This window comes from Aethalodelphis obliquidens, unplaced genomic scaffold, assembly GCF_003676395.1.
Source record: "Aethalodelphis obliquidens isolate GAN/ISIS:26980383/991018 unplaced genomic scaffold, ASM367639v1 scaffold11, whole genome shotgun sequence".
Taxonomy (NCBI): Eukaryota; Metazoa; Chordata; class Mammalia; order Artiodactyla; family Delphinidae; genus Aethalodelphis; species Aethalodelphis obliquidens.
The window spans coordinates 17,702,946-17,725,614 of record NW_020837955.1 but is presented as its reverse complement, the minus strand read 5'-3'; the positions used below and the strand labels follow the sequence as shown (position 1 = coordinate 17,725,614).

The window sequence follows — 22,669 nt, the reverse complement described above, 5'->3', positions numbered from 1 at the left end:
CATTATAGGGGTCCCAGAAGGAGAAGAGAGAGGGAAAGGACCTGAGAAAATATTTGAAGAGATTATAGTTGAAAACTTCGCTAATGTAGGAAAGGAAATAGCCTCCCAAGTTCAGGAAGCACAGAGAGTCCCAGGCAGGATAAACCCAAGGAGAAACACGCTGAGACACATAGTAATCAAACTGACAAAAATTAAAGACAAAGAAAAATTATTAAAAGCAACAAGGGTAAAACGACAAATAACATACAAGGGAACTCCCATAAGGTTAACAGTTGATTTCTCAGCAGAAACTCTACAAGCCAGAAGGGAGTGGCATGGTATATTTCAAGTGTTGAAAGGGAAGAACCTACAACCAAGATTACTCTACCCACAAGAATCTCATTCAGATTCGACGAAGAAATCAAAAGCTTTACAGACAAGCAAAAGCTAAGAGAATTCAGCACCACCAAACCAGCTCTACAACAAATGCTAAAGGAACTTCTCTAAGTGGGAAACACAAGAGAAGAAAAGAACCTACAAAAAAAACCCCAAAACAATTAAGAAAACGGTAATAGGAACATACATATCGATAATTACCTTAATGAATGGATTAAATGCTGAATTAAATGTGAATGGATTAAATGCTCCAACCAAATGACACAGGCTCACTGAATGGATGCACAAACAAAACCCATATACGTGATGTCTACAAGAGACCCACTTCAGACTTAGGGACACATGCAGACGGAAAGTGAGGGGATGGAAAAAGATATTCCATACAAATGGAAACCAAAAGAAAGCTAGAGTAACAATACTCATATCAGATAAAATAGGCTTTAAAATAAAGAATGTTACAAGAGACAAGGAAGGACACTACATAATGATCAAGGGATCAACCCAGGAAGAAAATATAACAATTATAAATATATATGCACCCAACATAGGAGCACCTCATTACATAAGGCAAATGCTAACAACTATAAAAGAGGAAATCGACAGTAACATCATAATAGTGGGGGACTTTAACACCTCACTTACACCAATGGACAAATCATCCAGACAGAAAATTAATAAGGAAACACAGGCTTTAAATGACACATTAGACCAGATAGATTTAACTGATATTTATAGAACTTTCCACCCAAAAGTGGCAGAATACACCTACTTCTCAAGTGTACATGGAACATTCTCCAGGATAGATCATATCTTGGGTCACAAATCAAGCCTTGGAAAATTTGAGAAAATTGAAATCGGATCAAGCATCTTTTCTGACAACAGTGCTATGAGATTGGAAATCAATTACAGGAAAAAAAACTGGAAAAAACACACATACATGGAGGCTAAACAGTGTGCTACTAAATAACCAAGAGATCACTAAAGAAATCAAAGAGGAAATCAAAACATACCTAGAGACAAATGACAACAAACCATGACAATCCAAAACCTATGGGATGCAGCAAAAGCAGTTCTAGAGCAATACAATCCTACCTCAAGAAGCAAGAAAAATCTCAAATAAACAATCTAACCTTACACCTAAAGGAACTACAGAGACAAGAACAAACAAAACGCAAAGTTAGTAGAAGGAAAGAAATCATAACAATCAGAGCAGAAATAAATGAAATAGAAACAAAGAAAACAATAGCAAAGATCAATAAAACTAAAAGCTGGTTGTCTGAAAAGATAAACAAAATTGATAACCCTTTAGCCAGACTCATCAAGAAAAAGAGGGAGAGGACTCAAATCAATAACATTAGAAATGAAAAAGAAGTGACAATGGACACCACAGAAATACAAAGCATCATAAGAGACTACTACAAGCAACTCTATGCCAATAAAATGAGCAACCTGGAAGAAAGGGACGAGTTCTTAGAAAGGTATAACCTTCCAAGACTGAACCAGGAAGAAATAGAAAATATGAACAGACAAATCACAAGTAATGAAATTGAAACTGTGATTAAAAATCTTCCAACAAACAAAAGTGCAGGACCAGATGGCTTCACAGGTGAATTCTATCAAACATTTAGGGAAGAGTTAACACCCATCCTTCTCAAACTCTTCCAAAAAATTGCAGAGGAAGGAACACTCCCAAACTCATTCTATGAGATCCACATCACCCTGATACCAAATAAGACAAAGATACTCCAAAAAAAGAAAATTACAGGGCTTCCCTGGTGGCACAGTGGTTGAGAGTCTGCCTGCCGATGCAGAGGACACGGGTTCGTGCCCTGGTCCTGGAAGATCCCACATGCCGCGGAGTGGCTGGGCCCGTGAGCCATGGCCGCTGAGCCTGCGCATCCGGAGCCTGTGCTCTGCAGCGGGAGAGGCCACAGCAGTGAGAGGCCCGCGTGCCACAAAAAAAAAAAAAAGAAAAAAGAAAATTACAGACCAATATCACTGATGAATATAGATGCAAAAATCCTCAACAAAATACTAGCAAACAGAATCCGGCAACACATTAAAAGGATCATACACCATGATCAAGTGGGATTCATCCCAGGGATGCAAGGATTCTTCAACGTACGCATATGAATCAATGTGATACACCATATTAACAAACTGAAGAATGAAAACCATATGATCATCTCAATAGATGCAGAAAAGGCTTTTGACAAAATTCAACACCAATTTATGATAAAAACTCTCCAGAAAGTGGGCCTGGAGGGAACCTACCTCGACATAATAAAGGCCTCATACAACAAACCCACAGCAAACATCATTCTCAATGGTGAAAAACTGAAAGCATTTCCTCTAAGATCAGGAACGAGACAAGGATGTCCATTCCTGCCACTGTTATTCAACATAGTTTTGGAAGTCCTAGCCATGGCAATCAGAGAAGAAAAAGAAATAAAAGGAATCCAAATAGGAAAAGAAGAAGTAAAACTGTCACTGTTTGCAGATGACATGACACTATACATAGAGAATCCTGAAGATGCCACCAGAAAACTACTAGAGCTAATCAGTGAATCTGGTAAAGTTGCAGGATACAAAATTAATGCACAGAAATCTCTTGCATTCCTATACACTAACAACAAAAGATCAGAAAGAGAAATTAAGGAAACACCTCCATTCACCACTGCAACAAAAAGAATACAATATCTAGGAACAAACCTACTAAGGAGGTAAAAGACCTGTACTCAGAAAACTATAAGACACTAATGAAAGAAATCAAAGATGACACAAACAGATGGAGAGATATACCGTGTTCTTGGATTGGAAGAATCAGTACTGTGAAAATGACTATACTACCCAAAGCAATCTAAAGATTCAATGCAATCCCTATCAAATTACCAATGGCACTTTTTACAGAACTAGAATAAAAAGTCTTAAAATTTGTATAGAGACACAAAAACCCCGAATAGCCAAAGCAATCTTGAGGGGAAAAAAATGGAGCTGGAGGAATCAGACTCCCTGACTTCAGACTATACTACAAAGCTATAGTAATCAAGACAATATGGTACTGGCACAAAAACTGAAATATAGATCAATGCAACAGGATAGAAAGCCCAGAGATAAATCCCCACACCTATGGTCAACTAATCTATGACAAAGTAGGCAAGGATATACAATGGAGAAAAGACAGTCTCTTCAATAAGTGGTGCTGGGAAAACTGGACAGCTACATGTAAAAGAATGAAATTCAAAAAAAAAAATAAAGAATGAAATTCAAACACTCCCTAACACCATACCCAAAAATAAACTGAAAATGGATTAAAGATCTAAATGTAAGACCGGACACTATAAAACTCTTAGAGGAAAACATAGGAAGAACACTCTTTGACAAAAATCACAGCAAGATCTTTTTTTGACCCACCTTCTAGAGTAATGGAAAGGAAAACAAAAATAAACAAATGGGACCTAATGAAACTTAAAAGCTTTTGCACAGCAAAGGAAACTATAAACAAGATGAAAAGCCAGCCCTCAGAATGGGAGAAGATATTTGCAAATGAATCAACAGACAAAGGATTAATCTCCAAAATATATAAGCAGCTCATGCAGCTCAATATTAGAAAAACAAACAACCCAATCCAAAAATGGGCAGAAGACCTAAATAGACATTTCTCCAAAGAAGACATACAGATGGCCAAGAAGCACATGAAAACCTGTTCAGCATCACTAATTATTAGAGAAATGCAAATCAAAACTACAATGAGGTATCTCTCCTCACACCAGTTAGAATGGGCATCATGAGAAAATCTACAAACAACGAACGCTGGAGAGGGTGTGGAGAAAAGGGAACCCTCTTGCACTGTTGGTGGGAATATAAATTGATAGAGCCACTGTGGAGAACAGTATGGAGGTTCCTTAAAAAACTGAAAGTAAAATTACCATATGACCCAGCAATCCCATTCCTGGCCATATACCCAGAGGAAACCATAATTCAAAAAGACACATGCACCCCAATGTTCATTGTAGCAATATTTACAATAGCCAATCATGGAAGCAACCTAAATCCCCATCGACTGACGAATGGATAAAGAAGATGTGGTACATATATACAATGGAATATTACTCAGCCATAAAAAGGAATGAAATTGGGTCATTTGTAGAGACGTGAATTGATCTAGAGACTGTCATACAGAGTGAAGTAAGTCAGAAAGGGAAAAACAAATATCGTATATTAATGTGTATATGTGGAATCTAGAAGAATGGTACAGATGAGCTGGTTTGCAAGGCAGAATTAGAGACACAGATGTAGAAAACAAACGTATGGACACCAAGGGAGGAAAGTTGGGGGAGTGGGGGTGGGGTGTGATGAATTGGGGGATGGGGATTGACATATATACACTAATATGTATAAAATGGATGACTAATAAGAACCTGCTGTATAAAAAAATAAATAAAATTCTAAAATTCAACAAAAAAGAAAAAAATTGGAGAATATATGCCAAAATATTGTCAATGTTTATTACTTAAATGATAGGATTAATTTTCTTCTAGTTCCCCTGTAATTTCTAATTTTTTGACAATGTTCATGTATTTGTACACATATAATGCATTCCTGTATGTAACACTACAATGTATTTGTATTTCTATGATGTATATGTATTACTTTTGCAAAGTTAATGTAGATATATGAAAAAAATAAGAATAAAAATATATTCTTGATTTAAACATTAGAAGGGTGCAAAAAAAAAAAAAGAAAGCTGTTTATTTTCTAAAGACTTTGTAGATCCCATGCAAAAAATTATAAGTTAAAATGTCCTATATGTACAAGTACAATCTTCATATTAGAAATGCCAATAATGGGGGTGGGTGGAAGGGAGGCTTAAGAGGGAGGGGATTTATGTATACATATAGCTGATTTACTTTGTTGTACAGCAGAAACTAACACAACATTGTAAAGCAATTATACTCCAATAAAAAAAAATGAAATGCCATTAATAATGATGTGTCATATGTGAGAGTGTGGGGCTGTGAATACCTAAGTCTTTGTAAGTGAAGGAAACAGACCAGTCCCAAACCAGTGATTTCTCTACATTGTGCTCACACAGAGCTTATCATCTAGTCTTTTTCATTAAATATAATAAAAGAAGATACCATTTACTGAGTATTTGTATATATGAAGAATTTTTCCAAGATCTTCCACCCATTAATTCTTTTAATTTTTATAATAACCCTATGGGATATGTTCTACTTTTTACCCCAATTTCACAGATGATGAAATTGAGTAAAAAGGTAAAGTAACTTGCCAAGGGCACACATCTGTTCATTGACCAACCCGGGATTTGAACCAGAAGTTTCGATTCCATGACGGATTTCTTTATCTACCACCCTACCGTGCACAAAATGAAGCCTATTGCTAGTGATGGGGTGTGATCATAGAGCTCTGATAAGCCACTGCCTTCTTTTTAACTCATGTGGCCATTAACTCTACCATCTACAGGAGAAACAGAACCCAGAGTCTGAATTTCACTTGGAGAACTTGACAACCTGTGGATCAAATCTGTTTTCAGCGGGAACAGAGACAACCAGTCTCACTCTGAGCTATGGGTTCCTGCTCCTAATGAAATACCCTGAGGTTCAAGGTACAGCAAATATCCTAAGTATTTATGTAGGATAAAATATGAGCTCCTGGCACTGGTGAGGGTGGGAAGATACCACTGGCAGTGACAACTTCTCTTTCTTTGGACTGCCTTGTAGAACATCATGCAAAGGGTCATCCATGGTTTGATCAGAATTATATCAAATGATGCTGATAAGAAAGAGAGACCTTTATGAACCCAAAGGCTTTCATTTAAGTTTAAACACAGAGGAGCTTCTGAATCCCAACTCTTCCATATGTGATGCAATGCTGAAGAGTGAGCCCTATTTAGATGAGGGATGCATGGATTCCCACGATGGCTTCTCATTCTCAGCCTGCCCATACCTGGCTGTGTGACCTCAAACAAGTTATTTCACCTCACAGGCCTGTGTTTTTCCGTCTTGAGAATGGATCAGACTCCCCAAAGGGAATTTTTAGCTCCAATGTAATTTAAAATTAAAAAATGAAATTGTAGTAGCGTGATTTTCTCAAGCACATTCTCAGAGCACAGGTCTTAGAAAGCCAGTGTTTATACTGCTTAACAAAATGGTGTTTGCCATTCCCACAAAATGTGTAGGACACTGGATGAGGCTGACAAAGGAGATGCTCCCACTAGAGTGAGGATTAAACATTTCCTCTCCACAGCTGCTTTGCCAGGAATCTGGGGTAAACCTTAATCCCTGCCACAGAGGTCATCTCCTCACCCATACAGGAGGACAAACCAATTCAGGCAGGAGGCCAAGGACATAGCTGATGCAGCTTTTATGTTTCCTGCAGCAAAATCTCTGGTCTTTTAGATCAGAAAATAGAAATTCCATTGAGGAGCAGACCCGTGGGCTGTTTAGCAACATGTCTTTGACCTTGGGAGCCTTTTCTAGGCCACTGTCTATTATACATCGTAAGCATTTCCAGGTGTTCAGGGGACACATCTCTTGAGTAGTATTCACGATTCATGTCTTTGCAGCCAAAGTTCATGAAGAAATTGACCGTGTAATTGGATGCAACCAAAGCCCCTGCATGAAGGACAAGATAAAGCTGCCCTATACAGAGGCCGTGCTTCATGAGATACAAAGATACATCACCCTCCTTCCTTCTAACATGCCCCGTACTGTGGCCCGGGACACGAAATTCAGACAGTACTTCATCCCTAAGGTTAGAGGTGTCTGGGAAACCTGGGTGGGATAGAAGGGGCAGCATGATACCTCAGTGGGGCCTGTTAGAGGCATCTCAGTTCTGTTTGAGGAAGAGAGGCAATTGAGAGACATGGAAAGAACACAAGGTCAGAGTCACATGACCTGGGTTTGAAATCTGTCATTGCCATGCAGTGCACCGTCAGGCCATTATGTCACCTCTGTGGTCCTGTCTCTGCCTTCCTGGAATGGGGAAGCTGACCTGGGGCTCCCAAGGCCCCTCACACTCTCACGTAGGATGTATTGAGGGAGAAGTGATTTGCATTAATGCGAATGTTGTGGGAACAGAAACCTGATTTTCCATGATGGATTTTAAATAGGGGGAAGAGATGGAAAATGTGTCTGCAGCTCTAAAGTAATCAAGTCAAATGTCAACTTTCTTTAACCCGAATTCTTTCCTCTGAAGACCTCATATACCAGGACATTTGGGATATTGCTGCCCATGAGAGTTAACAATTATCAAAAGAGTAGTCACTCTTCTGTAGTCAGTCTTCTGTAGTGATTAAGGGGTTGGGTTTTACATTTAATCCATTCAAGAGTATAGAAGAGGAAGAAAAGGTGACAGAATACTGCAAAACTGAAACAGCTCCCAACCTTACTGCCAAACGTCAATGCAAAAGTCTATTAACACATAAGTCTAGCATCACATTAAAAATACTACATCACCAGCAAGTGAAGGTAATCAGGAACACAGGAATGGTCTAACACCAGAAAATCTGGTTTATTATCACCATATAAATAGAACTTAGAGAAAAATCACATGATAATCACATTTGTACAGAAAATGCTTTTGATAATATTAAAGAGTTTAACCCTTAAAAAAAATAGGAATAGATAAATACCTCATTAGCCATGGAAAACATATTTCCCAAATCATGCTTTTTGACTAAAAGCATTCCTGTTAATTTCAGGAATAAGACAAGGCTATCCACCATTACCAGTATTTAACTAGAATTAGAAAAAGGTAATGAGATAAAACATTTAAGAGGCGGGGTCGATTTGTAGGTGACATAATTGTACCTGGAAAACTCAAGAAAATTAACTTAAGTACCACTGCAAAAATAGAATTTTCCAGTGGTTGGGTACAAATTTATTATTAAAAAAATCAATTTCTACCCTATATAAAATAAAAGCTATGTTTTAAAAACATAATGAATAAAAGCTTTTTATTGATAAAAACGAGGATAAAATACTTAGGAATATACTTGATAAGAAATTTGCAAGATTTATACCAAAAAAAAAAACCCCTTAAAATGTTAACGAAAGATACACAAGTTTTGAATAAATTAGAAGATTTATTCTGTGTTCAGGTAGGAAGATAGCAGTTACCCTGAAATTAATCTATGCATTTATGAGATCTCAATGAAAATATAAACTAGATACTTTTTTGGAACTAAACTAACAGATCTCAAATTTGATGTGGGAAATTAAAAAATAAAGAATAGTCAGGGACAGGTCCTACCAAATATTAAAATATAAGGTCACAGTTATTAAAGCACTATAATACAGCTTCTTGAGTAGACAGATCAATCAAATAAAGTCTAGAAATAAATGTAATTATACATGGAAACTTAGTATATGATAAAGTGGCTTTTTCCTTGTAACCTAGAGGAAAAATATTGATTATTCAGTTGTAGAACTCCCAGGGAAAAAAAAAGAATAATAAATCCCTACCTCAAACTTTCATATAAAATAAATTTTATATGAAAATTTATTCTTGGTGGCTCAAATATATACACATAGGGTATTAAACTATAAAAGTGCTAAGGATAAAAGCAATAATTTTTTTTGAGAATTTCAGAGTGAAGAAAGACTTTCTAACATTGACCAAAGAAAAGAGGATTAAGAGGGCTATACATTTAAAAATGGATAAATTTGGTTACATGCAAATAAGAAAAATCTACCTAAGAAAAAGAAACAAAGTCAAAAGACAAATGACAAACTGAGACAAAATGTTTCATAGTTCATAAGAACAAAGAACTAATTACTGAAAAATAAAATGAACTCCTACAGTCAGCATGAAAAAACCCCAGAACCAACAGATAGAATGCATGGGAGACAAAATTTAAATTTGAGTGAAAGTAATTACAAATGGTTTTTAAATATGTGAAAATATACTTACACAATAAAATATATTGAAAATAAAAATGATAAAGAAACATGTTTTCACTTGTCACAATATGTTGGCAAGATATAAAAAAACATATGTTTTTGCTAGTAGTATAAATTGGTGTAACTTCCATGGAAGGCATCATTGCAATTTCTGTGAAAATTCAAAACGTGCATAGCAATTTGAAAAGCAGTTCCACTACTAGGAATTTATCCTTTGTGTATATTTCCCCCCAAATAATATTCATTGCAGCAGTATTGGTGCCGAATATTCATTTAAAAAGGACTTAAAATTATTATTATTATTATTTTTGGCCACACTGCATGGCTTACAGGATCTTAGATCCCCGACCAGGGATCGAAAGTGGCCCCCGGCAGTGAAAGCACCAAGTCCTAAACACTGGACCGCCAGGGAATTCCCTAAAAATTATTTATGTAAAGTAGAATACTAAGCAAGCGACAGAACTCTACAGGATGCTACCATTTGTGGAAAAAGTAGGAAATAGGTGTGTACCTTTTTTTTTTAATCCATAAGATATCTCATAAAGGATATATCGTACACTGGTAACAGTGATTACATTAAGAAGGAAACCAGGGGACTTGAGTCTAGGAAAGAGACTTATTTTCACTTTGTACCCTTTTGTACTTTTTTTTTTTGTATTTTATACCATGTGCATGTATTACCTACTCCAAAACTTGTGAAATAATGTTTCAGGAAATACGAAATGAGGTAAAAATGGGAAGAGGAGGCTTTCACTTAAACAGGGGTGCTTTATGACCCATAGATAGATGGGTCAAATTCTAACCATGCCACTTGCTAAAAGTATAACCTCAAGTAAGTTATTTCTTCTCTCTGAATCTCAATTTCTGCATTTATACAATGTGAAACAAACAAACAAAAAGAGCCTACTGAATATGGTTGAAGTGAGAATTAAATTTATAAACTACTAAACACAGTGTCAGGTAAATGTGAAGCGTTCCGTATCAATGGTCATTATTATTTTGTCATTTAAATCTCACAAAATCTAATGGGGCAAAGAGGAAAGCCTATTGTTGTTACCCCACCCCGTTTTACAAGTGAGGGAAGTGGGGTTTGATCCAATAGATTTTATAGATTACAAGTTTCCATCTCTCATTTTCTTCCATTCACACTTGAATTCAGAAAGAAAAAAATTATGAAATGTGAGCTCTTTCAATTTGAGGCAACAATTCCAGTAAAGCGCATGTCTAGACAATATGGGTTGCAAACCTTAGCTTTTTAACAATTGATTATTGCACATTGACCATAACAGTGCTCTTCCCACAGAGAACCATCTTATTACTTGATAAAAGATCTTGTATGGTGATGTGTGTAAAAGAGCCATCACATGAGACAGTTTTCTCCAGGCAAACTTAAGAGTGCTCGATCCTATTTAATCCACTGTGATTAAAAGTACTAGACTTTTTAGGGACCAAAGGTAAGCATGATAATGTGCCACTCCACTCTCCATTTCTTGGTTCCAGGGCGCTACTGTATTGCCATTACTGTCTTCGGTCCTGTACGATTGCAAGGAATTTCCCAACCCAGAGAAGTTTGACCCAGGTCACTTTTTGGATAAAAATGGCAGCGTCAGGAAAACAGAATACTTCGTGCCTTTTTCCATGGGTAAATACAAATACACCCCATCCAAACCATACACATGAACCTTTTGGATAACTTTTAGCTTTACTGAATATGGCATAACTAAGTAATCCACTGATGATAGCAAAGTCAATCAAATCAATCTGTTATAAACCCCCAAATCGGGATGGATCCATTTAAGTCTGTATACCAGTAGAATCAGGTAAGTCTTCCAGAGACTCTTTTGTTGTTTGGTGATTGAGTACAATGCTAGTTTTTAAAGAAACCAAGGCAAATCGATTTAATTCAGATGTCACACATTATCAGATAACAAAGGGACCTCCTTTTACAAACTCTTGCCTGTTGATCTCCCTTTCATAACATGACTTTTTCAAAACAAAATGTTCAAGTTTCTCTCTTCTTAAACAATTATTAACCATTATTAATTTTCTGATTCTTAGAGAGGCCATCAGAGACACCTTGGCCACTTCATCCTCTTTCTTCCCCTCTGAAATCCGGAGCCCCACATACGCTTGCCTCTTTGCAAGCGCTGGTTGGCTCCCAGTTGCTAGTTCTCATAAAGTCATAAAGACAACTTAGGATTGCTCAGCACCCATTCTTTTTCTTTGTTACCCTAGTCAATCATTTGATTAGTATTTTCAAAAATAACAGTATGTTTTATTTCTAATCACAGTGATAGTAAGTGTTCAATATAAAAGATGGAAAATGCAGAAGAGCAAAAAAAAAAAAGAGAAAAGAGGGACTTCCCTGGTGGTGCAGTGGTTGGGAGTCCACCTGCCAATGCGGGAGACGCGGGTTCCGGCCCTGGCCCGGGGGCTCCTGCATACCAAGGAGCGAAGGCTGCTGGACCCCCGCGCTGGAGCCCTTGGGCCGTGGCTGCTGAGCCCGCGTGCCTGGGGCCAGAGCTCCGTGACGGGAGGAGCCGCTGCGGTGCCCCGCGCACCGCGGCGAGGAGTGGCCCCGGCTCTCCGCAGCCTGGGGGGGGCGCGGGGCGGGGCGCGAGCAGCCGCGAGGACCCAGCGCAGCCATAAATAGATGGATGAGTGGATGGGTGGATTTGTAAAAAGGAAAAAAAGAAAAAGGAAAACCATTTGCAATTTCAGACTGTAGCCTGAATTTCAGATTCAGGCTAGAATCGCTGTTAATATTTTGCTATATATACTTCACACAGTTGTCTAGATATACATAATAAACGTACATTTTATTTTAAAAAATCAGGCTCATTCTGTACAATCTATTTGATAACCTGCTTTTGCTTAGTGTGTTGTGATATAAGACAGTATTAAATAATCTTCTGTACAAACATGTTTAGGTTGTGTTGCATGATAGATGCACAAGGATTTATTTAATTAATCCAGTATAGGTGGATGTCTAGTTTTCAACTAACTCATCAGTGTCATAAATAACAATGCAAGTGACAGCCGCATAGGTGAATCTCTAATTCCTACAGATAAATCCCCAGAAGGAGAATTACTGAATTAAGAGTGAAAATTTCTTCAGAGAGTTTTGATCTGTATTGACAAATATCCGTCTAGAAGAACTGTACCAGTTCATTGTCCTCCAGCAGTTTCTTAGCCATCCCTTTTCTGATCAGTGTTTTCATTGGCTGTTAGGAGTGTATAGTATTTGAATACGAGCTATTGTATTTGAATTTGGAGTAAGCTAATGGAACTGTCTCCTCCTTCCAGGGAAACGGGCATGTGTTGGAGAGGGCCTGGCCCGCGTGGAGTTGTTCCTGTTTCTCACCACCATTCTGCAAAACTTTGTCCTGAAGCCCCTGGGGGAGCCAAAGGACATAGAGACCAAACCCACTGTTACCGGGTTTATCAACATCCCACAACCCTATAAGCTGTGCTTTATCCCTAGACAAAAGAACGTTTCTCTTTTAACAATTTAAATCAAAGTAATTGCTTTTTCCTCTCATTCCTTCTCCCACCCCATAGTCTCTTTTCATTTTAAATACTGCTAGGACAGAAACACTACTCGCTAAAAGCTTGATGGACATTTGTTTAAACCTACAAATCCCTTGCCAAAAAGGATCTGGGTCCTGAAAACGCCAAGGGTAAAACAATATACTTATATCCTATAGAGTACTTTATAAACCATGATCCAGCCAAACCAGGCCCAGGCCCACAGAAGGGCCTGAGACAATTGGCAAATAGTGGAGCCTTCACTCTCTCTGTGGCTTTGGAGATATGCTGATTTTCTATAGCTTTTCAAAATAGAGAAATTAATATAATGGCCTGTGTGTATTTTTTCCTATTTCCAATGGAAAGCACTTACATGATTTCTGCCACATTCACAAAATAAATCCTTTTTTTCCACAGTAGATTTTCTTTGAATGTTTGACTTTATATCAAGTCTCAGAAATCCCTTTCCTTGAGCTATGGGCACTCTATAATTAGAATATCATAAACAGATGAAATGATAATCCCCACCACAAATCTCTCCCTGCCCCACCCCATCTATTTGCAGCCATTGATTTACATGGGGGCCCAAGGAGCCCCCTTGGATAAGAATTCAAACCATGTTCATAGGTAGGATTCAGACATGCATAGTTACATCTTCTTCAGAAAGTGATGAGGGGCAGGGCTGGGGGTTGGAGAGCAAGTGGGCAGATTGCAAGGAAAGACTGAGTATTGCTAAGAGAACAGTGACCCAGAAGAGAACGGCTAGAACAGCTGCCCAGTGGTGGCCCAGTGGAGTGCTATGAGGAGTAGCTGCCACAAAAGGATGGCTCAAATGCCAGCAGGCAGCCCAGGCTCCAGGACATTGGGGGGGAAAGAAGCTTTGAAAGCAGAGCTTGGGACTTCCCAGGCGGTACAGTGGTTAAGACTCTGTGCTCCCTATGTAGGGGGCACAGGGTTTGATCCCTGGTCAGGGGACTAAGATCCTATATGCCACATGGCATGCCCCCCCCAAAAAAAAAGTAAAAGAAAATAATAATAAAAAAATAAAAGCAGAGCTGAGTTTCTGGGTGTATACTCAAAAGAACTGATTTTTTTAAAGTTCTCTCCAACAGATATTTGTACACCCATGTTCCTAGCAGCATTATTCACAATAGCCAAAAATGTGGAAACAACCCAAACGTCCATTAGTGGATGAATGGATAAACAAAGAGTGATTATATACATACAATGGAATATTATTCAGCCTTCAAAAAAGAAGGATTTATAGTCTAACGCATGTTACAAATGGATGAACCTTGAAGACATTATGCCAAGTGAAATAAGCCAGTCACAAAAGGACAAATATTGTATGATTCCATTTATATGAGGTACCTGGAGTAGTCAAACTCATAGAGACAAAGTAGAATGGTGCTTGCAGGGGGAGGGGGGAGAATGGGGAGTTATTGTTTAATGGGTATGGAGTTTCAATTTGGGAAGATAAAGTTCTGGAGATAGACGACGGTGATGATTGCATAACAATGTGAATGTACTTAATGCCACTAAACTGTACACTTAAAAATGGGTAAAATGGTAAGTTTTACATCGTGTATACTTTACCACACAAAAAAAGTAGAGCTGAGGTCCTTGAGGTGGGGATTTTGAAGCTGTAAATTTTGGATCTAAATGTTAATGTGATTTGCTAACATGTGAGCATCTCTGTTTTCTTCCCACCCTCACACTCCTTTCTAGCTAACAAGAGTTTTGTCTTTTGTCACTCAGAGTCTCCTCCTTCCATGAATTCTGAGAAGTTTTGAATTTGCCAGCTAGGTTCCCTAACTTGGGATGCAGAACTAGTAGAATGAAGAGAGAACAGACAGAAGAGGAAACTAGTTTGGGAGGTGAGGTTAAATTCCATAATAAAATAACATAATGATGGGACTTACCTGGTGGTCCAGTGGTTAAGAATCTGCCTGCCTATAGGACATTCCATCCAAAAACAGCAGATTACACTTTCTTCTCAAGTGCACATGGAGCAATCTCCAGGATAGAGCACATCTTGGGTCACAAATCAAGCCTCAGTAAATTTAAGAAAATTGAAATCATATCAAGCATCTTTTCTGACCACAACGCTATGAGATTAGATATCAATTAGAAGGAAAAAAACATAAAAAACACAAACACATGGAGGCTAAACAATACATTACTAATAACCAAGAGGTCACTGAAGAAATCAAAGAGGAAATCAAAAAATACCTAGAGACAAATGACAACAAACCATGACAATCCAAAACCTATGGGATGCAGCAAAAGCAGTTCTAAGAGGGAAGTTTAGAGCAATACAATCCTACCTCAGGAAACAAGAAAAATCTCAAATAAACAATCTAACCTTACACTTAAAGGAACTACAGAAACAAGAACAAACAAAACCCAAAGTTAGTAGAAGGAAAGAAATCATAACGATCAGAGCAGAAATAAATGAAATAGAAACAAAGAAAACAATAGCAAAGATCAATAAAACTAAAAGCTGGTTGTCTGAGAAGATAAACAAAATTGATAAGCCCTTAGCTAGACTCATCAAGAAAAAGAGGGAGAGGACTCAAATCAATAAAATTAGAAATGAAAAAGAAGTGACAATGGACACCACAGAAATACAAAGCATCATAAGAGACTACTACAAGCAACTCTATGCCAATAAAATGAGCAACCTGGAAGAAAGGGACGAGTTCTTAGAAAGGTATAATCTTCCAAGACTGAACCAGGAAGAAATAGAAAATATGAACAGACAAATCACAAGTAATGAAATTGAAACTGTGATTAAAAATCTTCCAACAAACAAAAGTGCAGGACCAGATGGCTTCACAGGTGAATTCTATCAAACATTTAGGGAAGAGTTAACACCCATCCTTCTCAAACTCTTCCAAAAAATTGCAGAGGAAGGAACACTCCCAAACTCATTCTATGAGACCCCCATCACCCTGATACCAAAACAAGACAAAGATACTCCAAAAAAAGAAGATTATAGACCAATATCACTGATGAATATAGATGCAAAAATCCTCAACAAAATACTAGCAAACAGAATCCAACAACACATTAAAAGGATCATACACCACGATCAAGTGGGATTTATCCCAGGGATGCAAGGATTCTTCAATATATGCAAATCAATCAATGTGATACACCATATTAACAAATTGAAGAATAAAAACCATATGATCATCTCAATAGATGCAGAAAAGGCTTTTGACAAAATTCAACACCTATTTATGATAAAAACTCTCCAGAAAGTAGGCATAGAGGGAACCTACCTCAGCATAATAAAGGCCTCATACGACAAACCCACAGCAAACATCATTCTCAATGGTGAAAAACTGAAAGCATTTCCTCTAAGATCAGGAACAAGACAAGGATGTCCACTCTCACCAGTATTATTCAACATAGTTTTGGAAGTCCTAGCCACGGCAATCAGAGAGAAAAAGGAATCCAAATAGGAAAAGAAGAAGTAAAACTGTCACTGTTTGCAGATGACATGATACTATACATAGAGAACCCTAAAGATGCCACCAGAAAACCACTAGAGCTAATCAGTGAATCTGGTAAAGTTGCAGGATACAAAATTAATGCACAGAAATCTCTTGCATTCCTATACACTAATGGTGAAAAATCTGAAAGAGAAATTAAGGAAAACTCCCATTTACCACTGCAACAAAAAGAATAAAATACCTAGGAATACCTAGGGAGGTAAAAGACCTGTACTCAGAAAAGACACTGATGAAAGAAATTAAAGATGACACAAACAGATGGAGAGATATACCATGTTCTTGGATTGGAAGATCAATATTGTGAAAATGACTATACTACCCAAAGCAATCTACAGAATCAATGCAATCCCTATCAAATTACCAATGGCATTTTTTACAGAAGTAGAACAAAAAATCCTAAAATTTGTATGGAGACACAAAAGACCCCGAATAGCCAAAGCAGTCTCAAGGGGATAGAAAGGAGCTGGAGGAATCAGACTCCCTGAGTCTGACTATATTACAAAGCTACAGTAATCAAGACAATATGGTACTGGCACAAAACCAGAAATATAGATCAATGGAACAGGATAGAAAGCCCAGAGATAAACCCACGCACCTATGGTCAACTAATCTATGACAAAGGAAGCAAGGATATACAATGGAGAAAAGACAGTCTCTTCAATAAGTGGTGCTGGGAAAACTGGACAGCTACATGTAAAAGAATGAAATTAGAACACTCCCTAACACCGTACACAAAAATAAACTGGATTAGAGACCTAAATGTAAGACTGGACACTATAAAACTCTTAGAGGAAAACATAGGAAGAACACTCTTTCACATAAATCACAGCAAGATCTTTTTTGATCCACCTCCTAGAATAATGGAAATAAAAACAAAAATAAACAAATGGGACCTAATGAAACTTCAAAGCTTTTGCAAAGCAAAGGAAACTACAAACAAGACAAAACAACAACCCTGAGTGGGAGAAAATATTTGCAAACAAATCAACGGACAAAGGATTAATCTCCAAAATATATAAACAGCTCATGCAGCTCAATATTAAAAAAACAAACAACCGAATCAAAAACTGGGCAGAAGACCTAAATAGACATTTCCCCAAAGAGGACATACAGATGGCCAAGAAGCACATGAAAAGCTGCTCAACATCACTAATTATTAGAGAAATGAAATCAAAACTACAATGAGGGGCTTCCCTGGTGGCTCAGTGGTTATGAATCTGCCTGCCAATGCAGGGGACACAGGTTCGAGCCTGGTCCAGGAAGATCCCACATGCCGTGGAGCAACTAAGCCTGTGAGCCACAACTACTGAGCCTACATGCCACAAGTACTGAAGCCCGCTCGCCTAGGACCTGTGCTCTGCAAGAAGAGAAGCCACTGTAATGAGAGGCCTGTGCACCACAAAGAAGAGTAGCCCCTGCTCACCACAACTAGAGAAAGCCCATGTGCAGCACCAAAGACCCAATGCAGCCAAAAAAATAAATTAAAAATTTTTTTTTAATTTTTAAATTAAATGGCCTATACTCTCAGAATTCCTAAGGTCGAAGGGTGTGTGGGCGTTTCCCACAGATGAGATGTTAGCCTGGGAGAGAGAGATCTTAAAGGGTTTCCACCCAAGAGAATAGCAGCTAGCTTTGTACTGTGGGCATGGTTGGCACCTCCTATATTAACAAAGTTAGGTCAGAAAGAGTCTCATATAACTCAGCAATAAAAAGACTACCCAATTTAAAAATGGGCAAAGGATTTGTATAAACATTTCTCCAAAGAAGATATGCAAATGGCCAATAAACACATGAGAAGGTTCTCAATATCATTAGTCACCAGAGGAATGCAAATCAAAACCACAATGACATACCACTTCACACCTACTAGTAAGATAAAATTAAAAAGATAATAAGTGTTTTCAAGAACGCGGAGAAGGTGGAATCCTCATATATTTCTGGTGTGAATGTAAAATGGTGCCGCCACATTGGAAAACAGTTTGGCATTTCCTCAAAATGTTAAGCATAGTGTTACCATATTACCCAGCACTTTCACCTAGGTGTCTACCCAAGAGAAATGAAAATATATGTAAACACAAAATCTTGTACAAGAATGTTCATAGGATGATTCATAATAATTAAGAAGTGGAAACAAGCCAAATGTCCATCGACTGATGAATGGATAAACAAAAGGTGTTATATCCATACAATGGAATATTTTATGGCCATAAAAAGGGAATGAAGTACTGATACTTGCTACAACATGGATGAATCTTGAAAGCAGCCAGACACAAAAGACCACGTATTATATGATTCCATTTATATGAAATGTCCAGAATAAGCAAATCCATAGAGACAGAAAATAGATTAGTGATGGTGTAGGTCTGGAAAGTGAGTGCAAATGGCTAGGGAGTTTTCTTGAAGGGTGATGAAAACATTCCGAAATTAGATTGCCATGATGATTGCACAATTCTGTATTTTCTAAAAACCACTGAACTGTACCCTTAAATGGGTGAACTTTATAGTATGTGAATTATATCTCAATAAAGCTGTTTTTTGTTTTGTTTTTTTTTTTTTTTTTGCTGTGCCGTGCAGCTTCTGGGGTCTTAGATCCCCTACCAGGGATCAAACCCGGGCCCTGGCAGTGAAAGTGTCGAGTCCTAACCACTGGACCACCAGGGAATTCCCATAAAGCTGTCTTTTTTGAAAAAAAGAATATATACACAAGCACAAAAGCATCAATAATTAGCATACATTTTCCTGATAAAATAGAAGCATGATGACTAGTAAGTACTTTCTGGCTCATAGGTGTCTTCTAAACACTGCCTCAGGTCATGCAACAGTCAAAACTCAGTTTCAAGGCAATGTCCCAGGTCAAAGCAAGCTAGGACATCAGAAGTCTAGAATTGGAACAGGCTAGTAAGGGGACGGGAACATCCTAGTTTCGGGCACAGTCAGAACTGGAGGCAATTGGGCCACTTACAGAGTCAACAATTCAATCTAGAGTTTTCAAGGGATCTTGGTAAACTGAGGCTAGATTGAAGCTGATGCTGTTATAGGAGGAGGAGGCGGGAGAGATGGATTCAAGTGCATGCATAGGTCCTGTCTTATTGGTATTTCTACAGATTTAAAATCACAGCCAGAAATGTTTAGGACAAAATGCCTTTAGGCTTAGAGATATCAACTTTTAAGTCTCAAAGGCCTTTACATAATCGGTACAAAAATTATATTGGGTGGTCAGTTCTAGCTCTGAATTTTCAGTGAAGCTGGACTTAACTTCATAGTTATGGTCATTTAGGATGAAATAACCCTCATGAATTTCCATTCTCAGGGCCATTATAAACAAACCCCAAGAAGCTTGCTCAGGACTCTCTTTCCTATTTATCTTCTCCATTAATTTCAAACACAGAAGGAATATGTTTCTTCAATGATGACCTAGTTGCTCAAACTGAAAAAAAATTATTTTGTTCTAAGGTAACAATTATTTTTATCTTTAGGGTCAGTGCTTTCTTCAGGAGGGAGCATAGAATAAAATAAAGGTAATAGGTTTTATTTATTTATTTCTTAAATTAATTTTTATTGGAGTATAGTTGCTTCACAATGTTGTGTTAGTTTTTACTGTACAGCAAAGTGAATCAGCTATACATATACATATATCTTCTCTTTTTTGGCTTTCCTTCCCATTTAGGTCACCACAGAGCATTGTGTAGAGTTCCCTGAGCTATACAGTAGGTTCTCATTAGTTATCTATTTTATACATAGTATCAATAGTGTATATAGGTCAATTCCAATCTCCCAATTCATCCCACCCCCCTTTCCCCCCTTGGTATCCATACGTTTGTTCTCTATGTCTGTGTCCCTATTTCTGCTTTGCAAATAAGATCATTTATACAATTTTTTGGTAATAGGTTTTAAAATCTGATCATATCTGACGTATTCTAGCTGTGTGACATTGGGCAGGTCCAGACTTTCTCAGATCTTCATCTAAAAAATGGAATTAACACCACCTACCTTCCAGGTTAGGAGGGTGAGGATTAATGATAATGTATGTATTCTCCCTGGCATTTAGGAGGGGCTCATAAATGATGGTTTTTATTATCAAGTCACTGAAAATTCTCCCACAGTCAATGCAAATTCAAGCTTTTAGCCATTCATTGCTTTTTTTCAACTCTGTTTCCTGTTTTAATGTGTGATATTCCATGCTCAGTTACAATTAAATCAATTAATATTGGTTATTATATTTCTCTGGTATAATAGTGATGTTGGATTTCTCTTATACTTCTTATTATAATGTTGTATTTCTCTGAATCTAAGATGCCATCTGTTTTAAGATACATTTCTGTTTCAGAAACATTAAAATGTGAAATCAAGAGCACCTTAGAATCAATGAAATATAGTTGCCCCCTGCTACATTTGGACCCATAGACTGTTACTGGTCCAGTTAACAGGTTGCTCAAAGTCTGATGTATGTTGGTCCCTTCATCGCAGATGACCAGATCACTTGGATTCAGGCTCCTCTTTTCCAGTTAACCTAATACCCTGATACCCTCATACCTCACATGATGTCGTATCAGTAAACACACATTACATTAATTTTTTCAAACTCAGAAAGAACCTCTTTACTCCCAGTAAGGATTACACAGGTACAGGCTATTGACAAATTAGGCAACACTGGTACACAGAACGGATTCAGAGTCCATGCCATGCACGTTTTCCATCAGCTAGAGGGCAATCTGAATCAACGTGTCACTAAACCAACAATTGCCCTGTTGGAAGCAGGGTTAGTGGGAGCATGTGGAAGAGCCTGGATTTCTGGAATTCCAGTGAGTCATTTCCTGCCCTGTTATAAGGTCAACAAAATGTGAATAGAGAGGAGATAGTTCATTTTTTGTTATTGCTCTTCAGAATTTGTTTAATCCCTGTTATATACCAAGTATAGGTTAAGGACTGGGAATCCAGAAAGAAGATATTGTCCCTGGTCTTAAGGGCCTTATGCTTTAATCATGGAAGACAAACAAATAGACCAAAAGTGATAGCATAATGCTATGTTTGTAGAGAAGTACGCACAGAGTTTTCTAAGGAAACACAAGAAAGGTACCACAGAAGTCAGACCAGAGGTAAGTGATAGAAAAGTTTTATAGAAAATGATGCCTGCACTTGGTTTTGAAACACAAATAGGAGTCAGCTAGCTTCCAAATGGAGGGAGAGGAATTGTTTAAACACTCTTTTATGCTGGTGTATTTTACCATAATTTTTTAAAATTGGAGGGGAAAAAATGCAGTCTTTTGAAAGACGGCTCGTTGTTTGGCAAAACCAGCAGGAAGCAAGGGTGTTAGGGAAGAGAGGTGAGAAAGTCAGTGATCGCCAGGTGCTGGAGGGCTTTGTTTCCGGGACAGATGTTTGGAATTAACCGAGAAGAATGGAAAACCAATAAAGGGTCTGAAGGGTAGAAGGGAGGGGCGAGCGGGAGGCGCGACGTGGTTGCGTTGAAGGAAGAGCACGAGGTGTGCAGCTGGCGTGGGTGAGTTCCAGGCAGCAGGGCCGGGGTGAGGAGCGCAGAACCAAGCAGTGGCTGTGCAGGGGAGAAGCAGGAAGCGTGGTGAGGATGGCAGCAAAGAAGTGACAAGGCTTCGAGGGTGAGTAAACGCGGGAGGTGAATGAGAAGGGAGAATTTCGACCAGCTCCCATGTTTTCAACTTGGGCAACAGGTGGCGCCATATCCCAAGAAGAGCTGCTCTGGGGGCAAACAGGCGGCATTTAGATTTAACGGGTTGCGCCTGAGGGCCCTGAGGAAGGGGCAAAGGGGGAAGGCATCCTAGTCAAGGCAATATGGGACATAAATACAACTGACATGTGCACAGCACACTACAGATTATACAAAACTGTTTTTGTTTTCTTTGCGGTACTCGGGCCTCTCACTGCTGTGGCCTCTCCCGTTGCGGAGCACAGGCTCCGGACGCACAGGCTCAGCGGCCATGGCTCACGGGCCCAGCCGCTCCGCGGCATAGTGGGATCCACCGGGGCACGAACCCGCGTCCCCTGCATCGGCAGGCGGACTCTCAACCACTGCGCCACGAGGGAAGCCCCAGATTATACAAAAACTGTTATTGACAAGTGAGACGTGACTGGAGCAGATAATGTGTGTTGGGGGGCGAAGTTCTGAGGGAAGTTTATCTGGTCGGGAGGAGCAGCTGTTTATAGAGAGCCGTGAACGTCCAGTCCTGGAGGTCCCGCTAGATCCAAAAATAGAAGAAACCCCGGAAGGGTTGCATTTAGGGGCAAGCATATTCAAGAATATTTCTTCTGACAAATTCCAGTTAAAGATACCAGGGAAGGGGC

The 22,669-nt window shown here is 38.5% G+C and overlaps 1 protein-coding gene across 2 annotated transcripts in view; it reads left to right on the top strand.

Annotated features, from left to right (window-relative positions):
• Positions 1-13,835, top strand: part of LOC113623309 (cytochrome P450 2C23-like) — a 32,787-nt gene extending 18,952 nt beyond the window's left edge. The window contains exons 6-9 of one of the 2 annotated variants that reach the window (XM_027112310.1): positions 5,863-6,004; positions 6,965-7,152; positions 10,803-10,944; positions 12,609-13,835. In XM_027112310.1, coding sequence (XP_026968111.1) covers positions 5,863-6,004; positions 6,965-7,152; positions 10,803-10,944; positions 12,609-12,817 — 681 coding nt within the window. In that variant the 3' untranslated portion in view covers positions 12,818-13,835. The remainder of the gene's footprint in view (positions 1-5,862; positions 6,005-6,964; positions 7,153-10,802; positions 10,945-12,608) is intronic. The other variant, XM_027112311.1, reaches the window with a different exon arrangement.
• The last annotated feature ends 8,834 nt before the right edge of the window (positions 13,836-22,669 follow it).